This window comes from Taudactylus pleione, unplaced genomic scaffold (assembly GCF_031769625.1).
Source record: "Taudactylus pleione unplaced genomic scaffold, aTauple2 ptg000652l, whole genome shotgun sequence".
NCBI classification, from domain to species: Eukaryota; Metazoa; Chordata; class Amphibia; order Anura; family Myobatrachidae; genus Taudactylus; species Taudactylus pleione.
The window spans coordinates 3,203,936-3,228,159 of record NW_028285054.1 but is presented as its reverse complement, the minus strand read 5'-3'; the positions used below and the strand labels follow the sequence as shown (position 1 = coordinate 3,228,159).

Genomic DNA, 24,224 nt, shown 5'->3' with positions numbered 1-24,224 from the left:
ACACTCACTGGTCATCTCCAGATTGGACTATTGTAACCTCCTCCTATCTGGCCTCCCCAAATCCCATCTCTCTCCTTTCCAGTCTATCCTTAATGCTGCTGCACGGCTTATCTTCCTCTCCAAACGCTCTACAACTGCCTCCCCTCTCCTACAAGCCCTCCCACTGGCTCCCCCTTCCCTTTTAGAACCCAATTTAAGGTTCTCACGCTCACTCACAAAGCCCTCACCCAATCTTCTCCCATATACATCTCTGATCTCATCTCACTTCACGCTCCTCTCCACCCAACTAATGCACGCCGCTTTTCATGCCAGCTGATTACTTCCTCCCACTCCAGCCTCCAAGATTTCGCCCGCACTGGTCCCCCCACCTCTGGAACTCTCTCCCACTCCCATCAGACTCTCCACCTCTTTGCAATCCTTCAAACGGGCTCTCAAGACCCACTACTTCATCAAAGCCTTCCAGCTACCACTCTAACTCCTTGCTATATGCTCCTTCCTCCCCATCTGTGTCAACCCAGTTTGTCTTCCCCCACCTTTCTAGAATGTAAGCTCTCACGAGCAGGGCCATCTACTCTCTTGTGCTTCTCCTTACTATAGTGTCATTTACTTCTTACTCACCACTAGGGCACCTAAACACTTGGTTGCTTATCTGGATGATATGGTCGCTAATGTAGCAATATATATTATCCATGTCCTGTATTGTATTGTATTGTTATGTAAGTCACTTGTCTACAATTTGTTTATGTACTTTGTAAGGCACTGCGGAACACTTGTGGCGCCATATAAATTATAATAATGATAATTGTTGGTCCTATGCATAGACAGCAATGTTGATTAGTGTGACCGCTCTTTACTACTTTTCCACTATTATGCTTTTTGGATAATTTGGGCAGCACAGACGGTGTGTAATGGTTAGCATTACTGCCTCACAGTACTGAGGTTGTGGGTTCGATTCCCACCACGGCCCTAATGTGTGGAGTTTGTATATTCTCCCTGTGCTTGCGTGGGTTTCCTCCGGGTACTCCGGTTTCCTCCCACACTCCAAAAATATACTGGTAGGTTAATTGGCTCCCAACAAAAAAATAAAATAAAATCAACCCTAGTATGTAATGTATGTATGTGTGTGAGCATGCGATCGGGAACAGAGATTGTAAGCTCCACTGGGGTAGGGACTGATGTGAATGGCCAAATATTCTCTGTAAAGTGCTGTGGAATATGTGTGCGCTATATAAATAACTGGTAATAAATAATTTAGAGCAATGGAAGTGCTATTTTCTTGCATAACACAGAACAGGCATGTTCGGAGAGAACTCGCACATTACGAACGGCCTATAACTGCGCACCGCTGTACAACATGCTGTTTAGCGAAACAGAGGGGTCTTTTGCTTTATTTTAGCAAAGCTTAATAAGGGCACATCTGTAGATCGCGCGCCCCCCCCCCAATGGAGAACATATTGGCCATTCATGATTGTGGCAATATGCCGGAATCGAGAGCAAGTTGCATGATTGCTATGCAAATCCAGCAGGGAGGACTAAAAAGCAGAGAGACAGAGGAAATAGCACAAAAACAATACTGGAGAGTGGAAAAGTTATAATTTCAATGTACATTTAATGTATACTCTAGAGGAAGGGAAAGGTTCATTGCCAACTGTTTATTAACAACAAAACATGACAAATTCTGATAAAAAGGAGAAAAGTTACATACAGATGAATACAAACAACGTTTCTAAGTAAGCTATCCAGATGCGTTGCCACAGGGAAAAAAAAAATAAATTGCATCATGTAATAACATATTGGAACGTTATCCTGAAAGTTTCAGCCATTTTCAAACACATTTCTTCATAGAAAGACTGGTATGTAACTTATTTGTCCCAAGAGATTGGTTATACACTTGTACAAAATGTCAGGAACAGAAAAACACTTAAAAAAAAAAAATATGTAAGGGGGAAAAAAAAAAATAATCTACATTTGAATGATACATACTCACTTCCAATGAAGGGAAACCTGGAACACAAAAATATAAAGAGATGGGTGGAAGGAATAAATCTTCCCCTTTGCAGTGAATTTCAGGAAAAGCAACAGAATGCCATAAATTTCCCCCCCCTAAGTGAAAGACAAAATTAGAACATTTTATAATTTAGGTCAATGTCGGTTTTGAAAGGAATCTGGGATGAATTAGTGCGCCATCAAGTGGAAGGAGGATGGTAATACGGTCCATAATTCCAGGTGTTCTGATCGTTGTAATGCTAAAAAAAAAAAAAACAGAAATAAATCAGCATTGAATATGTATACATTAACATTTTATTTTCCAGTATCCTCCTTCATGTGAAGCAACAGTCAAGTATCTAATTCAATGTATCCAAATTGTAGGTGCACGTTAATAAGAGCTTGTGTGGAAAACACATTGATAAATGCTACATACAACATGCAATGTTTATAATGGCAGAGGAGTCCATGAATGTTTCTCCTGTCTCACTTTGGGCCGTATTCAATTTACACCGAAAGATCCCGTTTGTTTGTTTTTTGGTGGGGTTGGGGGAACAGTGGAATTTTTGGCCAAAAAAAAAAAATTGCGTTTCTATGACACAAATATACTTGCACCCATTTTAAAGTATCCCCAATTTATGTAGAGCAGCAATTTCCTGGTAAAAAACAATTGCTTTCTATTAATTTCAACAATTTTTTTTTTTTAACCAAAGTTTTTCACCCAAAACGAATTGCAGTTAGTATAACTATAAGCCTCCTACAGGGCAGATCTATGTGGCCTTTAAATGGGATATCCTATACAAAAACAAAGCCCCCTTAGAGAGATAGGGAGAAAGAGACAGACTGCAATGCTCATTTCCCAAAGTAGTATTTGCCAAAGTCTGGCTCCAAAGGCGTTAACAATTTAATGGAGATGGGGCTATGCTTAATAAACAGTAAACAATAAATACATCTATCTATCCCTCTATAAAGGTAAGTTGATTGACAAAGCAGTAACTGCAGTGTAGGAAAGAGGACTACTTCCCCTATTCCCACCACACACACACCATTTAAAAACAAGAAAAGTAACTTTCAATAGAGAGGCATTAACTGACAGACAGTAAAGACCAAATACAGGATATACTTCTAGAAATCCAGAAGCAGCATTGACTGACTGTCCTACAGGAGAAGATAGACCTGATCAGTAATACATGTACCTGGTACCAGTTGTTATAGTTATAAGCTGGCTGTGCAGCAGCGATGGGAAGTGTGGCGGCAGCAGCCATTGGACCAGCAGCCACCACTGCACTTTCCTCTATGTGCAATCTTTTTGCATCTGGCTGTTCCAACCTGCAAAAAGAAAATAAATATGATCAGTATCACCCAAAACCATGCATCATGAAAGGTCCATAACCACATGCCTGGCATGACCGCATAAGATGCAACCGCACCAAGGTGGGATTTCCCCGACACGGTTGCATCCGATGATGCCCATAGATAGCAGCTGTTAAAGAGAGACAATTTCCGTCAGCTGCCCGCTCAGCACAGGGCCGGCCTCCCAGCTTCCCCCTCCCATCCAATCTTTCTGCAGCTTGTGCTCTCAGGGCAGCTGTGACTTTCCACCTGTTTCTCCCCCAGCCATACAGACTGATCGGCAAGTCTCGCAGGATCGCCCACTAGCCTGGGCTGACAGCAGCCACATCCCACTCTCCCCGGGCAGCAGTGATGGGCGATCCCCAGATACACCCAAACCCTGCTGCTGGTTTCTCTTCTTGCAGGACTGAAGTCCAGCCAGTAGTCAGAATTTGTTAAGCTTAGTTTTATACAGTCAAAAAGACACCCCAAATATTAGATTTTTTTTCAAATGATCAAAAAAGCAGTTAAATCTGATTCAGTATCATTTTGTGATGGGAGTACAGAAAATGGTTGCTGAAAGCCATATTGTTCGATTTTATAAATGTATAAGGCATTATGCAATGTTTGACCATCTATTGCCTAACCATTGTCTAAAGTGTTATTGACAGAAAGAACCTAAGAACAGGACAAAGGTCTCTCTGGCCAGACATACTTAAGCCTCAGTCAACATGGTGTTATCTTCAGTTTACCTGAGTATATACACTATAAACACCCCTCATAAATAGATGTCCAACTTTCATAATTAAGGCAACAGTGCCCCCTAATGTCTATTCTTTCTTTTACTTATAATTCCAAACATAACCTTTAGAGGCAGCCTATTGCTCGATGTACGAGATCCCAGCTTCAAGGTGTTGGAGAGGCTCCTGGGAATGAATGAAACCATTTATGTTCTAAAGTAAATCTGAAAAGCAAGTTAAGTATTTTTCCTTTTACTTTGTAATAAATATCTTTAACATATATTGTTTGTGTGGCTTGATTAACGTCTCTGTATCCAAAAGAACCTTATCTCGTTTCAACGAGAACAAATTATTAACAAAAAAGTTTTTTTTGTTAATAAAATTATACTGAATAAGTTATAAATAGCCATCTACATAAAAAATTTTAAATTTGCGAGGTTTAAAAAAAAAAAAAAAACCAAACAAAAACTATTAGCCCATTAAGGGCCGAATTCACTCAGCAGCGAAGAGTGCCGTCTGGCGAAAAGTGGATTGAATTTGTCATGCGCATCCCCGCTTTTCGCCCTATTCAATTGTAAAAAATACGAGAAAACGCAGATAGGCAAATGTTTTACAAAGCAAAAAGGACTTTTTTTGAGGGAAATCAGTCTGTACCCCATAAAAAGCTGCAGTGACCTTGGGAATCAATATAGAATAGTAGCAGTAGCACTAAATAAAGGTATTTAGTGAACGTATTATTTTGCAATGGGCTGTTATATGCATATTTGCAAATGTGTGGAAAAATGATAGAAATTCTTTATTTTTTTTCCAATAAGTACAGAGGTTAAATTTGGGGAACCTGAAAATGGGTACTAGTATATTTTGACGTCTCTAAAATGAAGATTTAATAAATCTCAGAAAACATCGGCTGCAGCCTCCCGCAATCCCAAAAAACACATGTCCCAACCGTATAGCGCCCCCCCCCCCCCCCGCCAAAGTACCAGGCTTCCCACATTCCAACACTTTTTTCATTTGCACCACAAAAATGAAATTTTTGGGGGTGTAAAGCAAGTTAATTTTTTTTTTTTTGTCGCCTAATTAGTCATTAGGGGTGGTGTCCAAAGGGTTCTGAACCAAGTCCCCACATTTGTACCCCAAAATATGGATTTTGCACTTTTCTCCTGCCTTTTGCTGGAGAAACTTTTTCGCATGTTTTTGCCTACGGAGTTTTCACAGGGGCGTAAACTCCAGGAAATTCAATATGGAGACACTTTGAAAACAGGCGGAAAGTGCAAGTCGGCAAAAAACTTCTCCAAACGGCACTTTTCGCAGCTAATTGAAATCGGCCCTAAGTGGTTAAAGTAGAGGTTATTCAGTTTTGGCAGGATAAAACACTTATGTATGCGACTGTACGCAAGCCACTCCTCAGCGGCTTATAATATCTTTGTTTTATGGTATAACCTGCCCCTGTACAGTACAGAGTGCACACTTTTAGAGATTTCTTACATGAAGCAGCAGCCACTAGAATGTCTATGTATGTAGTTGAAAGTCCCTGCTTATGGTCAGCATTCAGAAAGGAGGGAGGGAGGGAATAGGGTGTAATACAAAGCACATCACACACAATGGTATCATCAATTTGCACTTTCTGCATCAATGAAACGAAGTGGCTAGTCCTTTTCTGCAGTGTCACAGTATGCCGCTCTAACAGATGTAATGCCAGCTAACGGCCAACATCACATGTCTAAACTGCAAAGTCATCATTAAACATTACAGGACTGAGTCTGTGGGGTCATGCAATACAGCAGTGGAAATCCCTGGCATCTTTGTCCAGGACTAAAGAGTGGATGAGGCAGACATTCCAACCTTTGCGGCTTATAAGGATGCAGTGCTTATATCATTAGTACGTTTCATATACATGGGCTCAGGTGCAATCAAATACACCTGTGGACACAGAAGATTAGGACTCATTGATCCCCTTTCTGAGCACTCTGTACACACAGACTCACTGAATGCAGGATAGCTGTAGAATTGCTTGGTGCCCAAAACATCCTCAGGAGTGATCCAGTGGGGTCTTGCTCTTCACAACAGAGTCTCAGAGAACATGAAAAGGAGACCTAGGGGGTCAATCCAATTAGCCGCGTAGGGTGCCCGGTTGCACAATTTTGCATGCATTCCTATGGGTCTGCGAGTTCGGGCTGCCATAAAGGGCGGCTGTTGCCGTGATGAATCGCAGCCATGAGTTCATCACGGCTAATTGGATTGACCACCTAGTGTTCACTCTAGGGTGAACAGCGGGTACAGCGCCATCTGGGAGAAGGGGCACTTGTGCACATGCAAGGGGGCCAGGCCACTTCGGGAGGGGGCGTAGCTAGCCATTCCTTGCTCAACACTCTAGGGCAGTGTTGGCTAACCTTGACACTCCAGCTGTTATGGAACTACATAACCCAGCATGCACTGCTACAGTTTTGCTATTAGGGCATGCTAAAACTGTACCTCCAAGGTAAGTTAGCTCTCAGCTTACATATGTACTGTTATCATGCAGTTCATCAATTGTAATTATATGACCCAGAGTGGGTGCTACCATTATGTAGCAATAATTATTTTGGGGTGAGCGTTTGGGAGTGGGGCCCCCGGGGGGGTTCTGACTGGGCCTTTCTCATGGCATCACCACTTAATTCACATAAAAGTATTCTATCACTTCTCTATTTGTTTGTACATTATATATGTCTTTTTAATTCTTTATCATTTCATTAACACTTATTGATTTATCTTTACACATCTTTTCTACATACTTCACTATCACCTTTTTCCCTTTTTCGTGTGATGCCCTGGGGATGGCCCTTGGTTGGAATTTTTTTGGGGTGCCTAGCTTCTCGGACGTGAGCCCCTTAATATTAGGGACGCCAGTATAGAGGAGCCTTGACGATTAGCCTGGCGCTTATTCATATATTTGCAAATATGTGTAACCAATACCTCTAAATCTCTATTATGTAGGATTTAAGTATTGTTTTTGCTGCAGTGTGCTGGAGGGCAAATCTCGCTTTTTTTCCATGCTAAAACTGTGGCAGGGCATGCTGGGATATATAGTTCCACAACAGCTGGAGTGTCAAGGTTAGCCAACACTGCTCTAGGGGGCATGCCCAACACTTACGTAGATGCTGGGATGCCCCAAAGCTCTCCCCTCAGTGTGAATAGATGCTGTGCATGAACATGTCATCTAATCATAGGCAATGATCGTTAAACCAAAACTTTTCCCACCCGCAGGACACTGCAGCCAGCGGGTGGAGACAGCTGAGGGCAGGCTGTTTCAGCGTGGCGCTGCCATAAGGGCAGGGCGCATTTCGTCATTTTAAAAATCGGGCAGGGCACAGCACCCTACTGAAACAGCCTTGCGGGAACACTACGAGTGGCCCCTTTGCCTGCGGTGCACAGCCGATAGTAAGACACTTGCACCTAAAAGCACTCCCATACGGGACAACCGTGAACAGTGCTGTAACAAAAAAAAGAATGAGAGATATTGGAAGAACTTACCTTGGTTATCTCTCTTTCTATGAAGTCCTTAGGGTCCACAGGGTGACCTTGGGGTATAGGTGATTATGGGAGTCATCCGGGCACCACGCAGTTAAATTTTCTTCCCAGGATGCACTGAGTCCCTCTCCTATACCCCACCCCCGGGCCAGAGGCACCTCAGTTTCGTAGCAAGCCAAAGCCCGAAGGAGGATAAGAGAGAGAAGACAGTCTGGAACACTCAAGAATCACATTCTAACATAGCGGGAGACGGAAAACCGGTGACCAGAGTGAAGCCCATCTGAAGCACAGGTGCATCAGGGTGGGTGCCCTGTGGACTTCGTAGCAAGAGAGATAAAGGCAAGTTCTTACCATATCTCTCATTTTCTACTTCAGGGTTCATAGGGGTCCACAGGGTGACCTTGGGTATTCCCCAAAGCAGTACCCTCAAAAAGGTGGGGACGCTCCTGTGCAGAGGAGAATCCGCCGCCCGAAGGATGCATCCTGAGAGGCAAAAGGTATCGAATGCATAATACCTGAGAAAGGTCTGGACAGAAGACCACATGACTGCCTTACAAAGCTGAACAGCCGATGCGCCATGGTGAGCTGCCCACGAAGGACCCACAGAGTAGAATGAGCAATAACAGAGGGCGGCACTGGAAGGCCCTCATGAATGTAAGCCTCAGAGATCGCCATGCAAAGCCACCTAGCCAAAGTTTGTTTATTGGCTGGCCATCCCTTCTTGTGGAATCCATAGAGTACAAACAAGGAGTCTGACTTCCAAAAGGGAACTAGTACGGTCCACAAATCCTGAAGGTACGTACCCGAAAGGTCTGGGAAATTAAAGGCCGGCACAATAATTTCCTCATTAATGTGGAAACTAGAGACCACCTTAGGAAGGAAACCAAGGAGAGTCCTAAGCACCACCCTGTCCTGGTGAAAAAACAGAAATAGGGAACGACAAGAGTGCCCCCAAAATCAAACACTACTGGCAGAAGCAATAGCCAAAAGAAAAACCTGTCTTAGCAGTAAGCCATTTGAGTCCAGGGGTTCAAAAGGAGGGCCCTATAGGGCCAGAAGAAAAATAGTCAAATCCCAAGGCGCCACAGGGGGGACAAAGGGAGGCTGAATGCGAAGGAGCCCTTGTAGGAAAGTGCGGATATCAGGAAGAGGAGCAATCCTTCGCTGACACCATATGGAAAGGGCAGAGACATGCACCTTCAGCGAAGCAAGGCGGAGACTGAGGTCCAAACCCGCCTGCAGGAAAGCCAAAACTCAGGATACCCTAAAACACTTGGGGGTCGAAACCTCTGGGACAACACCAAAGTAGGTATGCCACACCCTGTGAGAAATCCTGGCAGAGGCAGGTTATCGTGCTCGGAGCATGGTGTTAACCACAGAGCCGGAAAAACCCTTGGACCTTAGGAGGGATGTCTCAAGAGCCACGCTGTCAAAGACAGGCAACCTAGGTCCGGGTAAAGGTAAGGACGTTGAGGCAACAGCAACAGAATGTCGATGGAGAGACTCTGAAGATCAGAGTACCAGTGTCGTCTGGGCCACGCTGGAGCCACCAGGAGAACAGTGCCTCCTTGTTTGAACTTCCGAAGCACTCGAGGAAGAAGGGAGATTGGAATGAAGAGGTATGCAAACTGGAAGGTCCACTTGACTGAGAGCGTCTACCAAGAAAGCCTTGGCGGCCCTTGTCCTGGATCCGTACAGAGGCAGTTTGTGATTTTGTCAAGAGGCCATGAGGTCCACGTCCGAAAGGTCCCACCTGTCCACTAGGAGCTGAAACACTTCCTGGTGAAGAGACCATTCCCCGGGATGCGCGTCGTGACGGCTGAGGAAGTTTGCTTCCCAATTGAGAACTCCTGGAATGAAGACTGCAGATATGGCTGGTAGATGGCCTTCCACCCATGTCAGGATGCGTGACACCTCTGACATTACCACCTGACTTAGAGTCCGTCCTTGATGGTTTATGTAATCCACCGTCGTGGCGTTGTCTGACTGAACTTGCACAGGTTTTTCGTGAAGAATGAGTCTGGCTTGTTGCAGGGCCCTGAAGACTTCCCGAAATTCCAATATGTTGATTGGTAGAGCAGACAAGTCTGCTGTCCACCGTCCCTGAAAGGAGTGTGGACCTGTCACTGCGCCCCAACCCCAGAGACTGTCGTCAGGACCCAGTCCGAAATCCAAAAGGGGTGCGCCCTGGTTAGGTGGATCGACTGCAGCCACCAAGTCTGAGATAGACGCACCTCCGGAGACAGCACCATCGTTTGTGTCCTTATCCGATGGGGTAATCCGTCCCACCTGTAGGAGGATCAATTTCTGCAGAGGTCGGGAATGAAACTGGGCATATCCCACCATGTCAAACGTTGACACAGTGGATCCCAGTAACTGCATTGCTGAGTGTATGGACTCTCGGCGACTCTGCAGACATGAGTACGCAGATGCCTCCAAAGTGTAGATCTTGTCTGTAGTTATAAAAATCCTCTGCTGTTGTGAATCCAACAGAGCTCCCAGATGGAGCATCCTTTGAGATGGGATCAGGGAGGACTTAGGACCTCATTCAGAGGCGGTCGTTAGATGCAAGCGGTCACTCTGAATGAGGGCGGTCGCTTGCATCTTGTAGTGCCGCCTCTTGGTCGATCGCTAAGCTGTGAGTTAGCACCCACAGCTCTAGCGACCGACCAGGGTGATGGTCGCGATGGTCAAGACCATCGGGGCTTGCGACGAGACCCTAAGGTTGGGTCTCGGCACTCGCAAGCCCCAGGGAGCTTCCAGCGCTGATCGAGCAGGAAGTTCACCACTGACATCACTGCTGTCGTCAGTGGGGCCACCCCCAAACAGCAAGCGTTCCATCGGGAACGCCTCCATTTGGCCGGCCACGCCCCCTGCCCGACTCCCAAACGGTGCGAGCTGTCACTCACCATCGACAGCTCGCCCCCTAGCGAAGGAGCGCCCGTCGCTAGCCGGGTCTCGCGCATGCGCACGTCGGAGCCGGCTCCGATGTGCGCATGCCCAGTGGGGAAAATATCTATACGGTTGCGAGTGCTCAGCGCTTGCGACCGGGTCTGAATGACCCCCTTAATCCAACTGATCAATCACCCGTGCATCTGTAGAACAGATAGTCAACTGTAGATGGTGGTGAAGTACCTCTGGAGACCCTGCTAACAGGTCATCCAGGTATTGTAACAGGTGGACCCCCTGCTGCCATAACTTTTGTAAACACCAGAGGTGCAGTAAAGAGGCCGAACGGCAGAGCCTGAAACTGGAAATGTTATTGGGACACAGCAAACCTGAGAAAACGCTAGTAACTGAAGCAATCAGAATATGCAGGTAGGCATCCTGAATATCCAGAGACACCATAAAATCCCCAGGTTCCATAGCCATTATGATGGAACGTAGAGTTTCCATCCTGAACAGGGAATTTGTTCAGGGACTTGAGATTGAGGATAGAACAGTGGGATCGGTTTGGTTTTTGAAACAGAAAAAGGAATCCTCTGGGATAACGGGACCGATACAATCACCCCTGCCTGAAGCATGGAATGTACTGCCTCTTGAATAGCCAAGGCCTTGTCCCTGTGTCAGGAGACCTGTGCAGAAGAACTGATGGGGAGGCCATTTGCGGAAGGAAAGGGCATATCCCCGAGAGATCACTTCTCTCACCCAGGTGTCTGTAGTAGTCCAACACCAGCGCTGGGTGAATTGAAGAAGCTGGCCTCCCACCCTGGGATCCCCCAGGGGGAGGCAAGCCCCGTCAGGCTGAGGGCTTGTCGTCAGGCTTGGCAGCTGGACGTCTCGCACTCCAAGCTTGTTTCTTAGGCTTTGTAGTTTTCTTGGTGGTTGACTGCGTAGGAAAGAAATGGGCTCTAACCTTACCAAGGGCCCGATAGGTCCGAAAGGACGAAGTCCGAGACCCCCACGGAGTAGGAGCAGAAGGCAGACTAGCAGCTGCCAGTGTATCCACAATTTTGTTCAGATCAGGGCCGAACAAGACCTTACCATTATAGGGTAAACACTCCAAGCCCTTCTTGGAGTCCACATCTGCCCTCCAAGAATGAAGCGGCGAGCCGCAATGGCCACCGTGGAAATCATGGCATTCAATAAGCGGACATCTAAGGCAGCCTCATTAATATAGGTAACTGAATCTCGGAGGTTGCCCACCAAATTCAACTGCTCCCTGGTAGCATCCGGAGACAAGGACTTTTCCATGGAGTTTGCCCAACATTCCATAGCCCGAGCCACCCAGCATTTAATCATGGCTGGTCTGCACGCGGCACCTGAAAGGGAATATACTTCAAGCAAACCTCCACCTCCCTATCTGTAGTATCCTTCAGGGACAACATGGAAGGCATATGGAGCGTCACTTTTAACCAAGCGCGTTACATGGGAATCCACCGCCGGTGAAATTTCTCATTTAGGAAAATAGTCCTCAGCCAAAGGAAAAGCAAAAAGGCCAGACGCTTCTGTGGCTGGTACAGCTTTCCAAATGTTTTCCATACCACCGCTAGATGGTCCACCAGCTGGTCGGACAAAGGAAATATAGCAGCGGTCACCTTTATGTCCTTGAATATGCAGGTTTGGACTTAGGTGCTGGAGGTTCATCCTCCTCTATGACCAGGGCTGCTCGGACAGCTTGTATCAGACCCAGAATATATATTTTTGACTTGGACTCCACCTCACGTGTAGAGGACAGTCAAATTCAAATTCAATCCCCCAAGGACCATGTCTCCCACCCCTAATTCCACTGAACACTTAACATAAGAGCCGGGCGGGAGCCAAACTTGGCATATCACTCTCACTGCCAGAAATGGTGAAGAGGATACCAATATACTGTAAGTGAACCCCCACAGAGAATTTAACAGATTGTGAGGTTGCACCCCGACAATACTTGTATTAGTGCTCAGTGAGAAAAAACAGGCACAGGGAAAGTAAATGGCTGACAGATTTAGAAAAACAGCGCTAGCAGTGTCGTATACAATGCAGAACAATAACACCTGCACTTACTGGGTATTCAATATGAAAGGTTAAACTTCCCTGGCGAAGTTAACGTTTCATATCGGAGTTTTTTTCTGCCTAAAGGTATGGTGCGTGCTCCCGCTTATCCCCGTATTAAATATAAAGTTAACGAAAAAGGTAAACTCCGAAGTTGGATTTGCGTAAAGTTACGAATTTTTCCTTAAAATAATTGTAAGACCGCCCTAAAGTTGTAAAAACATGGGGGAACACTACGGGTACCCTCGTTTTAGCCTTTAATTGAAAGTCGGGGATTTAAATAGCCGCAGCAGGTGTTTTTTCCCCCGACATTGAAGTAGTGATGCAGAAGAGCACTTAGGTTATTTTTTGTGTTTTTTTAAGTGGTCCCATCAAATTTGGGGTACATGAAAATGGGTACTAGCATATTTTGGTGTCCCTAAAGTAATTTTTTAAAAATTCTGCATTTGTGCACCTGCCGCTATAATTCTATTCTAGAAAACATCTGCCGCATACTTGCAGAATAGCCCTGAACCTATTTCCCTATTGTTTAACTATTTTTTCCCTTTTTTTTTGCACCCCAATTTTTTAATACATTTTTGGGGTGTCTTTTTTTTTTTAACTTTGTGACAGTTCTTTTTTCTCAGGGGTGCAGGCTATTTTTTTTTAAGCCTGCACCCCTAAACCCCAATTCTGCACTTTTTTTCGACACCTATTTTCAATGGTGAAAAGTTATCACCATTTTTTTATCAAAGACTTGTCAAAACTGCGATAAGTCTTTGAAATTGAATAGGGTGTAAAAGTAAAACCTGCGATAATGACGTCATAATTGCGATATTAACGCAAAAACGAAGTTGTTATCGCACCCATATTGAATACCTGTTAGTGTCTGGTAGGATATAGTGCTACATACACTGACCACTTCCAGGAGTAGTGTTATGTAGGGGGACCTGGGCTCCGCACCGTCTGTGTGATCTGCGACTTAGCCAGAGAGAATGGCCGCCGGAGAACACCGAGGGGGCGGATCCAGAGGAAGAGAGCTGCCACAGCCTAGCCAGACCGCGGTGGAAAGGAGTGCTGTGCAGCGGGGAGGAGCCGGCTGTTAGACAGGGAAGGCTGCCTCCCCTGGCCAGCATTTAAACCCCTGGACGCTGGAGCGTTCTGTATAACTCCAGCCCCTCTGTCCCTGGTGGTCTAGTGGAAGCGCAGGACTCAGTGCCTGGCTCCACATGCTGCCGTCCCCAGCCCTGGGGAAGAAGGACTGTGTCTCAGCGGGTCCCCACCACGGAGACCCGCCTCTTACCTGAGTCCCCGTAGCATCCGGCCACAGTCCAGGGATCCTCCAGGGTCCCTGCTAAGACCCTGAAAGCCCACCGAGATCCCCGGATCAGTACCAGCATCTCTGCACTGGCGGGGTGATTGAGCGGCAGCACGGACATCCACTGGACATGCTGTCCGCTCAGAAGAAATGAAAGATCTTCAGGGGCAGGAACAGCCCCACCGTGTTCAGTGACCAGACTCCTGCCGGGCACCCAACGAAACTGAGGTGCCTCTGGCCCGGGGTATAGGAGACTCAGTGCATCCTAAGAAGATAAAATTAACTGCATGGTGCCCGGATGACTTCCATCATCACCTATACCCCAAGGTCACCCTGTGGACCCTGATGTAGAAAGATTAAATAAACAGATTAAAATGGCTGCCATGTGCACCTCATTTAAACGGACTCCAACGGGATGGTATGCAGTGTGTATTCACAACGCTTCACTTTTTCCACATTTTGTTGTTACAGCCTTATTCCAAAATGGAATAAATTAATTTTTGTACTAAAGATTTTACACACAATACCCCATAATGACAACGTGTAAAAAGTTTGAGATTTTTGCAATTAATGAAAAAAAACAAAACCCTAAGAAATCACACGTACATAAGTATTCACAACCTTTGCTCAATACTTTGTTGATGCACCTTTGGCAGCAATTACAGCCTCAAGTCTTTTTGAATATGATGGCGCAAGCTTGGAACACCTATCTTTGGGCAGTTTCGCCCATTCCTCTTTGCAGCACCTCTCAAGCGCCATCAGGTTGGATGGGAAGCGTCGGTGCACATCCATTTATAGATCTCTCCAGAGATGTTCAATTGGATTCAAGTCTGGGCTCTGGCTGGGCCACTCAAGGACATTCACACAGTTGTCCTGAAGCCACTCCTTTGATATCTTGGCTGTGTGGATGAACAGTCGCCCCAGTCTGAGGCCAAGAGCGCTCTGGAGCAGGTTTTCATCCAGGATGTCTCTGTACATTGCTGCTTTCATCTTTCCTTCTATCCTCACTAGTCTCCCAGTTTCTGCAGCTGAAAAACATCCCCACAGCATGATGCTGCCACCACCATGCTTCACTGTAGGGATGGTATTGGCCTGGTGATGAGCAGTGCCTGGTTTTCTCCAAACATAACGCCTGCCATTCACACCACAGAGTTCAATCTTTGTCTCTCATGGTCTGAGTGTCCTTCAGCTGCATTTTGGCAAACTCCAGGTGGGCTGCCATGTGCTTTTTACTAAGGAGTGGTCATTTAAAAGAAAGCTGCTTATCACGGGGAGCACATGATTCATTATTATATTATACATATAAGGAGTGGTTTCCGTCTGGCCACTATCATACAGGCCTGCTTGGTGGTTTGCTCAGAGATGGTTGTCCTTCTGGAAGGTTCTCCTCTCGCCACAGAGGAATGCTGTAGCTCTGACAGAGTGACCATCGGGTTCTTGGTCACCTCCCTGACTAGGGCCCTTCTCTCCCAATTGCTCAGTTTAGACGGCCGGCCAACTCTAGGAAGAGTCCTGGTGGTTCCGAACTTCATCCATTTACGGATGATGGAGGACACTGTGCTCATTGGGACCTTCAAAGCAGCAGATATTTTTCTGTACCTTTCCCCAGATTTGTGCCTCGAGACAATCCTGTCTCGGAGGTCTACAGACAATTCCTTGGACTTCAAGCTTGGTTTGTGCTCTGACATGCACTGTCAAGTATGGGACCTTATATAGACAGGTGTATGCCTTTCAAAATAATGTCTAATCAACTGAATTTACCATGAGTGGACTCCAATTAAGCTGTAGGAACATCTCAAGGATGATCCGTGGACACAGGATGCACCAGAGCTCAATTTTGAGTTTCATGGCAAAGGCTGTGAATACTTATGTACATGTGATTTCTTACTGTTTTTTTGTTTATTAAATTTGCAAAAATATAAAAAAAAAAAAAAAACTTTACATGTTGTCATTATGGGGTATTGTGTGTAGAATTTTGAGGTAAAAAATTAATTTATTCCATTTTGGAATAAGGCTGTAACATGACAAAATGTGGAAAAAGTGAAGCGTTGTGAATACTTTCCGGATGCGCGGTATAGTGGGGAGGAGCATTTAGAATCCATACAGATCCAGTACAAGTGCCCAAACTTCTGAACAGGCAGATATACCCCATGGTCAGCAGCATCCCCCAAACTGAATTAGAGAGAAAGACTAACTTGCACCTCCCAGCAATGTAACCCTCTCCTATCACACCTTTACATCTGATGTTACCAATAATTACTTTACACATGTCCAGAGGAAAGGATGATGCAATTTGTTTACAACTATCTAGGACAGGAGTGGGCAATACGCGGCACTCCAGCTGCTGTTGAACTACAAAGCCCAGCATGCCTTGAAACAGTTTTAGCATGGCCAGATAGCAAAACCATGGGATGTGTAGTCTCGCAACAGCAGGGGGCCCACTTATTGCCCACCCCTAATCTAGAACATAGCAAGGTAGTTTTGTAACCCAATACCAAATAACTGGATATAAATACATGGCTGTAAAGCACAATAAGGACCCAGGAAAATAAATTTTTGAGTTTAAAGAAGACATTTGTAATTTAAAAATGTATAACTATAGTGCTTGGATTTTACGTTACACTTTCCAAAGTATGAGCAACACAATATTGGTCAGAAAACAAACCGGTACCCATTTTCAGATTTCCGCTTTAGATGTTCTTGGTCTTTTAAAAGCTTCTGGTGCTCATCATATGTGGTCAACAATCTGAAAACAAAAGTAGAATGAGTCGTTAAACACCTCAGGACCACACTTCACTGGTCACTGAGATTGGGCATTTGGGGCGAGACTCAATTAGCTGTGGGCTGCGTGTATAAATGCCAATTACGGGAGGCTGCTCTCACCTACTTAGGGCCGTATTCAATAGGTCGGACTTTTCGCCATCATCGCCAGGACACGCTGCTTTACATAATTACCCCAAACTCAACAAGGTTCCCATAAGGAGGATTATTTAATGTATAAAGTATTTTACAGCACACACAGAAATACAGCCTCTGTTCCTACTCTTCAACCTTACGAGATTTGTGTGACAAATGATTTATGGGTGCTGTGTCTACTGCTGTGCTGGCACCATAAATACAAGATTCCTAAATTTTTATGACCAGAGGGAGGAAAGGGGCACAGCCACTGTTGGAAGCAAAAAAAAAAAAGTATGGAAGCACAGGGCCTAAAAAGAGTTGGGACAGAAAATTGGAGGGGCAGTACTAGAAGTGGGAGGAGTAATGAGTAGAGCAGGGACGAATCAGAATTCTTACCATCACCCATCACCCCCTGAAAAGAAGAAAAGTCTACATCCTGCCCATGTGCACATTAGCCCTTAATGTAATAAAACAATGCAGGAAAAAAAAAAAAAAAAAAACAAGAAAAAACAAACTTACTTGTTGATGTCTGAACCGAAATCTTCCAAAAACTCCACTTTCCTCTGAGAAAAGAGTATTCTTGATGCTATTGGCATTGAGCTTTTTATCGCTTTATCGAAATGCGCCAAGATGTTGGCTTCATTTTGTTTCACATCACCACTGAACTCCAAATCGATTAGGTTGAGGTATAACTTTGTGTTGTCCTGTGCAGAAAGACGCACAAGTGAGACCTTTACTCCAAGGCACTAACAAATTCCAGCTTACCGGGCGATACCAGCTTAGAGGAAATGTCGTCAACATAGTGAATTACACAGATATTTTATCACCATTGCCTGGACCTCGTAAGCAGTCCGTTAAAGGAGCATCCATTACCTATATAAATGGACGCAATTTATTTGGGAGGTGAACAAACAAATGCAGTCTGGGTACTGAGGCCCACAGTGGAGGCAGCTGTTTTGAGGACACTGTCTGAGGATTCAGCCTAACAATTTGTGCCTTCAGGTAAGAGCTTCTTGGTCGAGCCCACAAAACTGGCACCTACTTGGTGTGTAGCAGGTGACAGGGTATATTAATATCCACGCCTCATATGATTGAACAATCATAAACACTTATGATAGACAGGAAAGGTAGGAAAGGAGGGCCCTGCTCGCAAGCTTACAAACATGCACCTCATCGTTCCTGCTAACAGCTAAACACAGAAGTTAGAGTGTCACTTACTTTGTCCTTTTGTATGGCATCGTTTAACACTTTCCTCGCCTTCACCACGTTTTTCTGAACCTTGTAGTAGTGTCGGGCAAGCTTAATAGCGTAAAACGAGGAATCACTCTGGGAGCTCGTGTTTTTCATAGCGTCGGACAACAGGTTCTCCGCCTCGCTTAAATTTTCCTGGCGCCGTTCTAAGTTGACTCTCCGCAATCTAACCATTGCCAGACCGCCCACGGAATCTTCCAATGTTTTTAATATGCGCCTGGCTTCCTCAAGGTTACCTAGGAGACCAAAAGATGCTCAGCGCAATCTAACAGGAAGTAATCGTTTGCCAATAGCGGCGGTTGTGACAAGTAGTGGCAGCTTACCCTGCTGCTCCTCAAATCCAGCCCATAAGTAGTGCGCCAGGGGCTTCTTCTGGAGATGGATATTGCAGGCCCTGTTGTAGACATGTCTCACGCCTTCAACGCTGTGACTCTCCATGTACTTGGAATACTAAATACAAGAGAAGGAGAGCGTTAATCTCTAAGAACAATGTGAAATGTGAACAATAAAATTCTTGTGTTAAACCCAGCCAGCACCTTTATTGAACCACTAGACTAGATTCTGTAAGGAAGGGCGAAGGGAGGCAACGCTGTTGGCATATGCAGCTGTCAAATCTGGTTGCAAGCAGACCATCCCCCTAATGCAATAGATACAGTTATAGATGAACAGAATTCAACAAGTATACAGGCTTACGCACGAGATCAATGTGTCGCATCAGACGACAATGGCGGGGGAGATGTAATGGCTCTTACCTTGATCCAGAACTCCTCGTAGCAGGCGCAGGCAATGACGCATCTCTCAAACAGGATGACCGCTCGCTCGTGTGACCCATTCTCAATTTCAAAGTCCAAATAGTCCTTCCAGTTATTTAGCTGCACTTTTTCCAAAGACTTCACATGGAAATAGGGTCGCTTAATCTTCAAAGGGAAATTAAAGACAAATAAATGTATGCGTAATCAATGAAGCGAAACGTAACGTCCATCATAGGACAGGCATTGTATGTACAGATGTGTTCACATTCATCTATCCTCCGTGCGCTACAAGTTGCATTATACGTAACGCATGAGTGCTGTGTGACTCGGTAGCAGTCTTTTCTTGCAACGTTATACCTTCAAATGCGTTAAATTCGCACAGTGTTGTGAATAGATCGCACAAGTGGCTTCTGCTGATTAAAATGATATGCGGCATGCCTATATTCTGTGTGCAGGTCTATCTGCACGCCAACTGCTACGTTACAGTGTCAGCGGCTGTGACACTAACGTAACGTTTCACATGCAGATACACCCGCACTTGCACTACGTTAGTGTGTCAAAGCCGCTGCCACAGTTACGTAGCATTTCGCATGCAGTAACACCCGCAGCTGCACAGAGAACATAGGCATGCCGCATATCATTTTAATCAGCAGTAGCGGCTTGTGCATTCTATTTGCACCGCTGTGCGAATAGGATGTATGAATGTAAAAAGTCACACGAAAAGATGCTCGGCGCCACAGAGTCACGCTGCGGCTGGGAGGCTAGATGTATATGGACACATCTGTAAGTTGCTGGCCTACTTGTATTCCCAGAATTCTTTTTTATGTACAACCCATGCTGCTAGGCAGGAACTGTTTGTAATTAGGATTCTCCCCCCAAAAAGTAAAAAAATAATAAATTGATATCCCCTTTTAACTGCACTGTAGCCAAACGCAAAATCCAGAATAAAACCTACTCCATCCTCAAAAGTCCATCGCTTGTGTACTTCAGATTCATTGACGTTAAATATCTCTTGATGCACTTCTATGATCCGATGTCGCATGTTCTCCACTTCAGTCGTTCGCTGTAAAAAATGGAAAGTTTTGAGAATGAAAAAAAATAAAAATACAAAAACACACACACACACACACACACACACACACACACACACACACACTACAACCCCCTCCCATCTTGATTAAAGTGCCATTTATGATAAAATTCCTGCTACAGTTCCGCTCACCTGCGCTGGGTCAGTTATCTCCTCCAGGCCAGTTGGGTAGCTAATATTAGAATTATGCTGATTAATAGCAGCCAATTCTTTTCGTAGCTCAACAAATTTTTCGTCTGTTAAAAATGCTCTAGGTAGGTTGCCCTGTATGTGCTCCTTAAACCTGGAAGAGGAAATGCCATTAGGAAAGGAAAAGGTTTGAGTAGTGCACGTATATATGTATTCAATAAAAGGAAGGTTATACAACCTAGTCAGTCACACACTCAATCTGTAAAGCAGCATTTCATGTCCAGGGGACTGTCCATCAGCCCTCCTTGAAAATGAACAATAGTACGATACTTAATCTGTTAAATGACAGCAGAGCGCAGTTAGACAGCCGCGAGCCTCAGTACAAACCAAGAATTACATTGTATCAGTCTGTAACTGATCTAGACATTTTCTGTCCTCTACAACAAAAATAACATGTCAGAATCTATACAATGCTACTGGGAGGGGCCCGCACTCTGTACCCCATGGCGATTCCAGTGCCCAAAGAAAAAACATTTGAAGAACCACGGTGTATGCTAAAAATATATATAAAAAATAAATAATATTTCTCCATTATATAAACAATTCAGCATTCACAATAATCTGGGTGATTATAACTTCAAACACTACAGTTTCTGACATCTCTGAATATTAAAAGATGCCCATCACCATTTCCCAATCTGGAAGGCGAATCACACGCTTCTCCACTTTGTGGTACGGAGCCTCCACTTCCACTTTTGGGCCCCTTCTGTTTGGTCACTCCACGGTTCCTCAAGTGTTCATGGCTCCCATGGTGGTCTTGAGAAAAAAAAGGCATAATCCTCCTGTACCAGCTGATACAGCATGTCCTATACAAGACCATAACTTTAAAGACCTGCAAACAGTCTTTGGCCTGCCATCCTGCAGGCTGCATTTTAAGTATGTAATTTAAACGTTTTGACTGAAATTTGGACTGTAATTTTCCCCACTCTAATCTCAAAAATGCCACAGGTTCCCAAGCACTGCATTCCCTGCATGCCTCAATTGCACCCTCCAGCAACTTTCCCTTATAAACTGTACACATCGTTGTTAAACATTGACTATTATTACTATTATTGTTGCATTCTGTTCTCAACCACTTTGCAGTATGCACATCATCAGGGGCGTATTAAGAGAGGGCCCGTGTGCATTCCCTGTCCGGGGCCACTTCCTCTCTTCTGAGTGGCCGGCAGCAAACTGACGCGTCTGACCGCCAACCACCGCATCAGTAGACTCTGGGCACTAGTCTGTGCCCAGAATCTACTGCGCAGGTCGCCGGGGAATTGGCGCGGCTGGCATTTTCCCAACAGTTCTCACTGCGCATGACTCCGGAAAAATGGTCACGGTGGCCATTTTCCGCAGGGCTGAGACACCCGACGCGGGACCTCGGAAAGGTGGTATAGATAATATGGGTGCACTGTGCACCCATTATAGATAAGCCCCTGCCCGTTATCAATCCATTTACCATGTACATCTGCAGTACAGACTGCTTTCAATGTCTCTCCATACTACACCACTGTACACCTTCTTTCCAATCCCAGTAGTCTTTCCCCTTCTGTAATTCCCTGCTGCATGCTAGATTTCTAAGAATTGCTCATCCTTCCCACTGTAACCTATATAGTGCGCCCCAGGTGGCTGCTTAGCCTGGTAAGTTCATGGGCAGGATTACCATGTAGAACTATTTATGTAGTGGGTATCTGGTTACTTTTTTTTTTTTTCACTCTTAGTCGCCCATTGTAATCCATGTTGCTTCACCTGGATCCTTTGTGGGTAGGATGAATAATCCTTGGAACGGATGACCAATAATGGCTGCCTTACAGATGCGCCCAAGTTCATTGTGGCTGATTGCGCCACAATACGCTTTGTTGGGATTTTCAGTTTTATGTTGGTCAGACAAAACTGAGGACCTCCCTATTTTGTACAATGCCAACAAGCAACATTGGCCTGTCATCCAAGCATGCTGTAGCAAAATGGCTTACCGCGACGATTTGGGCTCACTCTACTCATGCGGAGAGTTCTTCCTGGCCAGCAGAGCAGCGTGCCTCAGCCAAACAGTTGTGCAAAGCAGCAACCAGGTCCTCTGTGCATACATTTACTAAATTATACAGGTTCAACTTATTTGCTGCTAAAGATGCCCGTTTTGGGTGTCAGGTGTTGCGCACGGCATTGCAGACGTATTCTCACCCCGCTTGCTTTGGGAAGTTAGCAGTGTTACCCAGATTGGATATTATTTTTGTACTCACCGTAAAATCCACTTGGGGAACACTGTGTTCCCTCCCCTGGTTTGCGATGTTTGTTATATTAGTTAATAAACAGTTCTAGATAGAGAGGTTGGAGTCTTTGGTTTGAGATTTTAACTACTTAAGTGCTTGCTCCAAGTGACCCAACCTTTCTACCCATCTGCCCCACAAATGAAGTTCGACAAAAAGGATTTTATGGCGAGTGCAAAAATAGTCTTCCTGTAGCTATTAGCTACACAATAGACACCAACAACATACTTTATCAAATATAACAGTGTACATACACTGAAGTGCCAAAAGTCATTGAATAGTAAAGGTAATGGTAGGTGGCGTCACCGTACTGTGACATCTGGGAAATGCCCTGACCTGCATCAGTTGTAATTTGACATCATGTGAGTCAGTTTGAACACAGGCTAGGCTGCTCATAGTAATGCGATGTGAATTGTGTGAGTTCGAATGGGGCATGATAGTGGGTGCCTGATGGATGGGATATTTCCATTTCTGAAATTGTGCAGACATTAAACATTGCTTGAGCTACGGTGTCATGTGTGTGCCAGGAATACCTCATGGAAGGCATTACCACCGTGGACAGCGCAGTGGGCGACCACAGGTGCTTAATGATCATGACCAGGGGCATCTGGCTAGAATTGTCCGTGGTAACAGACAAGCGGCACTGGCTTAACTCATCCACTTTCAATGCAGAAGGTACCAGACGCATATTCAGCATCAGTGCCATGTTCATTAGCTTCCATGGGATATGGGAGCAGAAGACCCACCAGAGTGCCTTTGTTAACACTACGACACGGAACACAGCGCCTCAGCTGGGCTTGTGACGTTGCTAATTGACATGTGATGTGGTCCAGTGAGCCATGGTTCCAGTTTTGTCGGGCTGATGGTAGGGTTTGGATGTGGCACAGACCCCATGAGGCCATGGACCACAGTTGTCAACAAGGCACCATGCAGGCTGGTGGTGGTTCCACATGGCATATGTTGGGTCCCCTGAACACATCATTGAGTGGTAACCACTACGTTTAATTGCTTGATGACAGCTCTTCATGTACCCCCACAACAGTGGAATATTCTAGCCAAATAATGCACCTGGTCATCGGTCCAAAGTTGTTCAGGACTGGTTCGAGGAGCATTTTGGAGTGTTCAGACAAATGGTGTCGCCACCATGTTCGCCTAACAGGAACCCAATCAGACAATTATGGGACGTGGTGGAGAAGTCCATTCGCACCCAAGATCCTGCACATACAAATATCAGGGAGCTGTGGGAAGTTATCCAGATGGCATGTGTCAACATGCCTTCCAGAGATCTCCCGTCCACTTGTGGAATCGATGCCACGTTGAGTTGCTCCACTTCTCCGGGCTAGAAGTGGTCCTACACGATACTAGTAGAGTTCCTGCTAGGCTGTTTTAACAAGGCTCCACACCCTGCTCAATTTTAAAGTGGCTGCTCTTATAGTGGCACTCTGCAAAAGTAGCCTGCCATGTGCAGTCTCCACCCACAGGCGGAAAAAGTTAGTTTTCGGTCAACACCAGGTGATTAGATGTCTACACAACATATACTGCATCATCCTCTATAGTGCTACACACTTATTCTACAGTGAAATGTTTTCTAACGTTGGCACTATGATGTATTTGTGTGTGTCATTTGAAAGGTCTAGAATAGCATACATTAATTATTTTTGGGTGGCACCTACTAGCTCTGATTAAAAGGAATGAATCCCTTATACGATTATCCTTTCTAGATATCTCTCACCTATACCATACATGTTGTATTACACATTTGTTGGAGTATAACCTCTATTTCCACTAGAAGACACAAGTCTCTTGATTTGATGACAAGTTGCCTTGGTTATTTGCCTCTATTTTTATGCCAGCTACTGTTGAAAATAGAGCTAGTTGTCTGTGACAAACTACCACTCAAGACATATGTAGATCACATTGAATTAAGCCATTACACTTAGTGACACACTGTCCTTTGGA

The 24,224-nt window shown here is 45.1% G+C and overlaps 1 protein-coding gene across 3 annotated transcripts in view; it reads right to left on the bottom strand.

Moving 5' to 3' along the window:
- Nucleotides 1-1,589: 1,589 nt before the first annotated feature.
- PRPF39 (pre-mRNA processing factor 39) overlaps nt 1,590-24,224 on the bottom strand; it is a 31,097-nt gene continuing 8,462 nt past the window's right edge. For all 3 annotated transcript variants that reach the window (XM_088455343.1, XM_088455344.1, XM_088455345.1), the window contains 9 exons: nt 19,963-20,113; nt 19,696-19,803; nt 18,741-18,905; nt 18,312-18,438; nt 17,956-18,224; nt 17,257-17,441; nt 16,511-16,585; nt 3,183-3,315; nt 1,590-2,246 (listed from right to left, as the gene is read on the bottom strand). In XM_088455343.1, the coding sequence (XP_088311469.1) occupies nt 2,187-2,246; nt 3,183-3,315; nt 16,511-16,585; nt 17,257-17,441; nt 17,956-18,224; nt 18,312-18,438; nt 18,741-18,905; nt 19,696-19,803; nt 19,963-20,113 (1,273 nt within the window). In that variant the 3' untranslated portion in view covers nt 1,590-2,186. The remainder of the gene's footprint in view (nt 2,247-3,182; nt 3,316-16,510; nt 16,586-17,256; nt 17,442-17,955; nt 18,225-18,311; nt 18,439-18,740; nt 18,906-19,695; nt 19,804-19,962; nt 20,114-24,224) is intronic.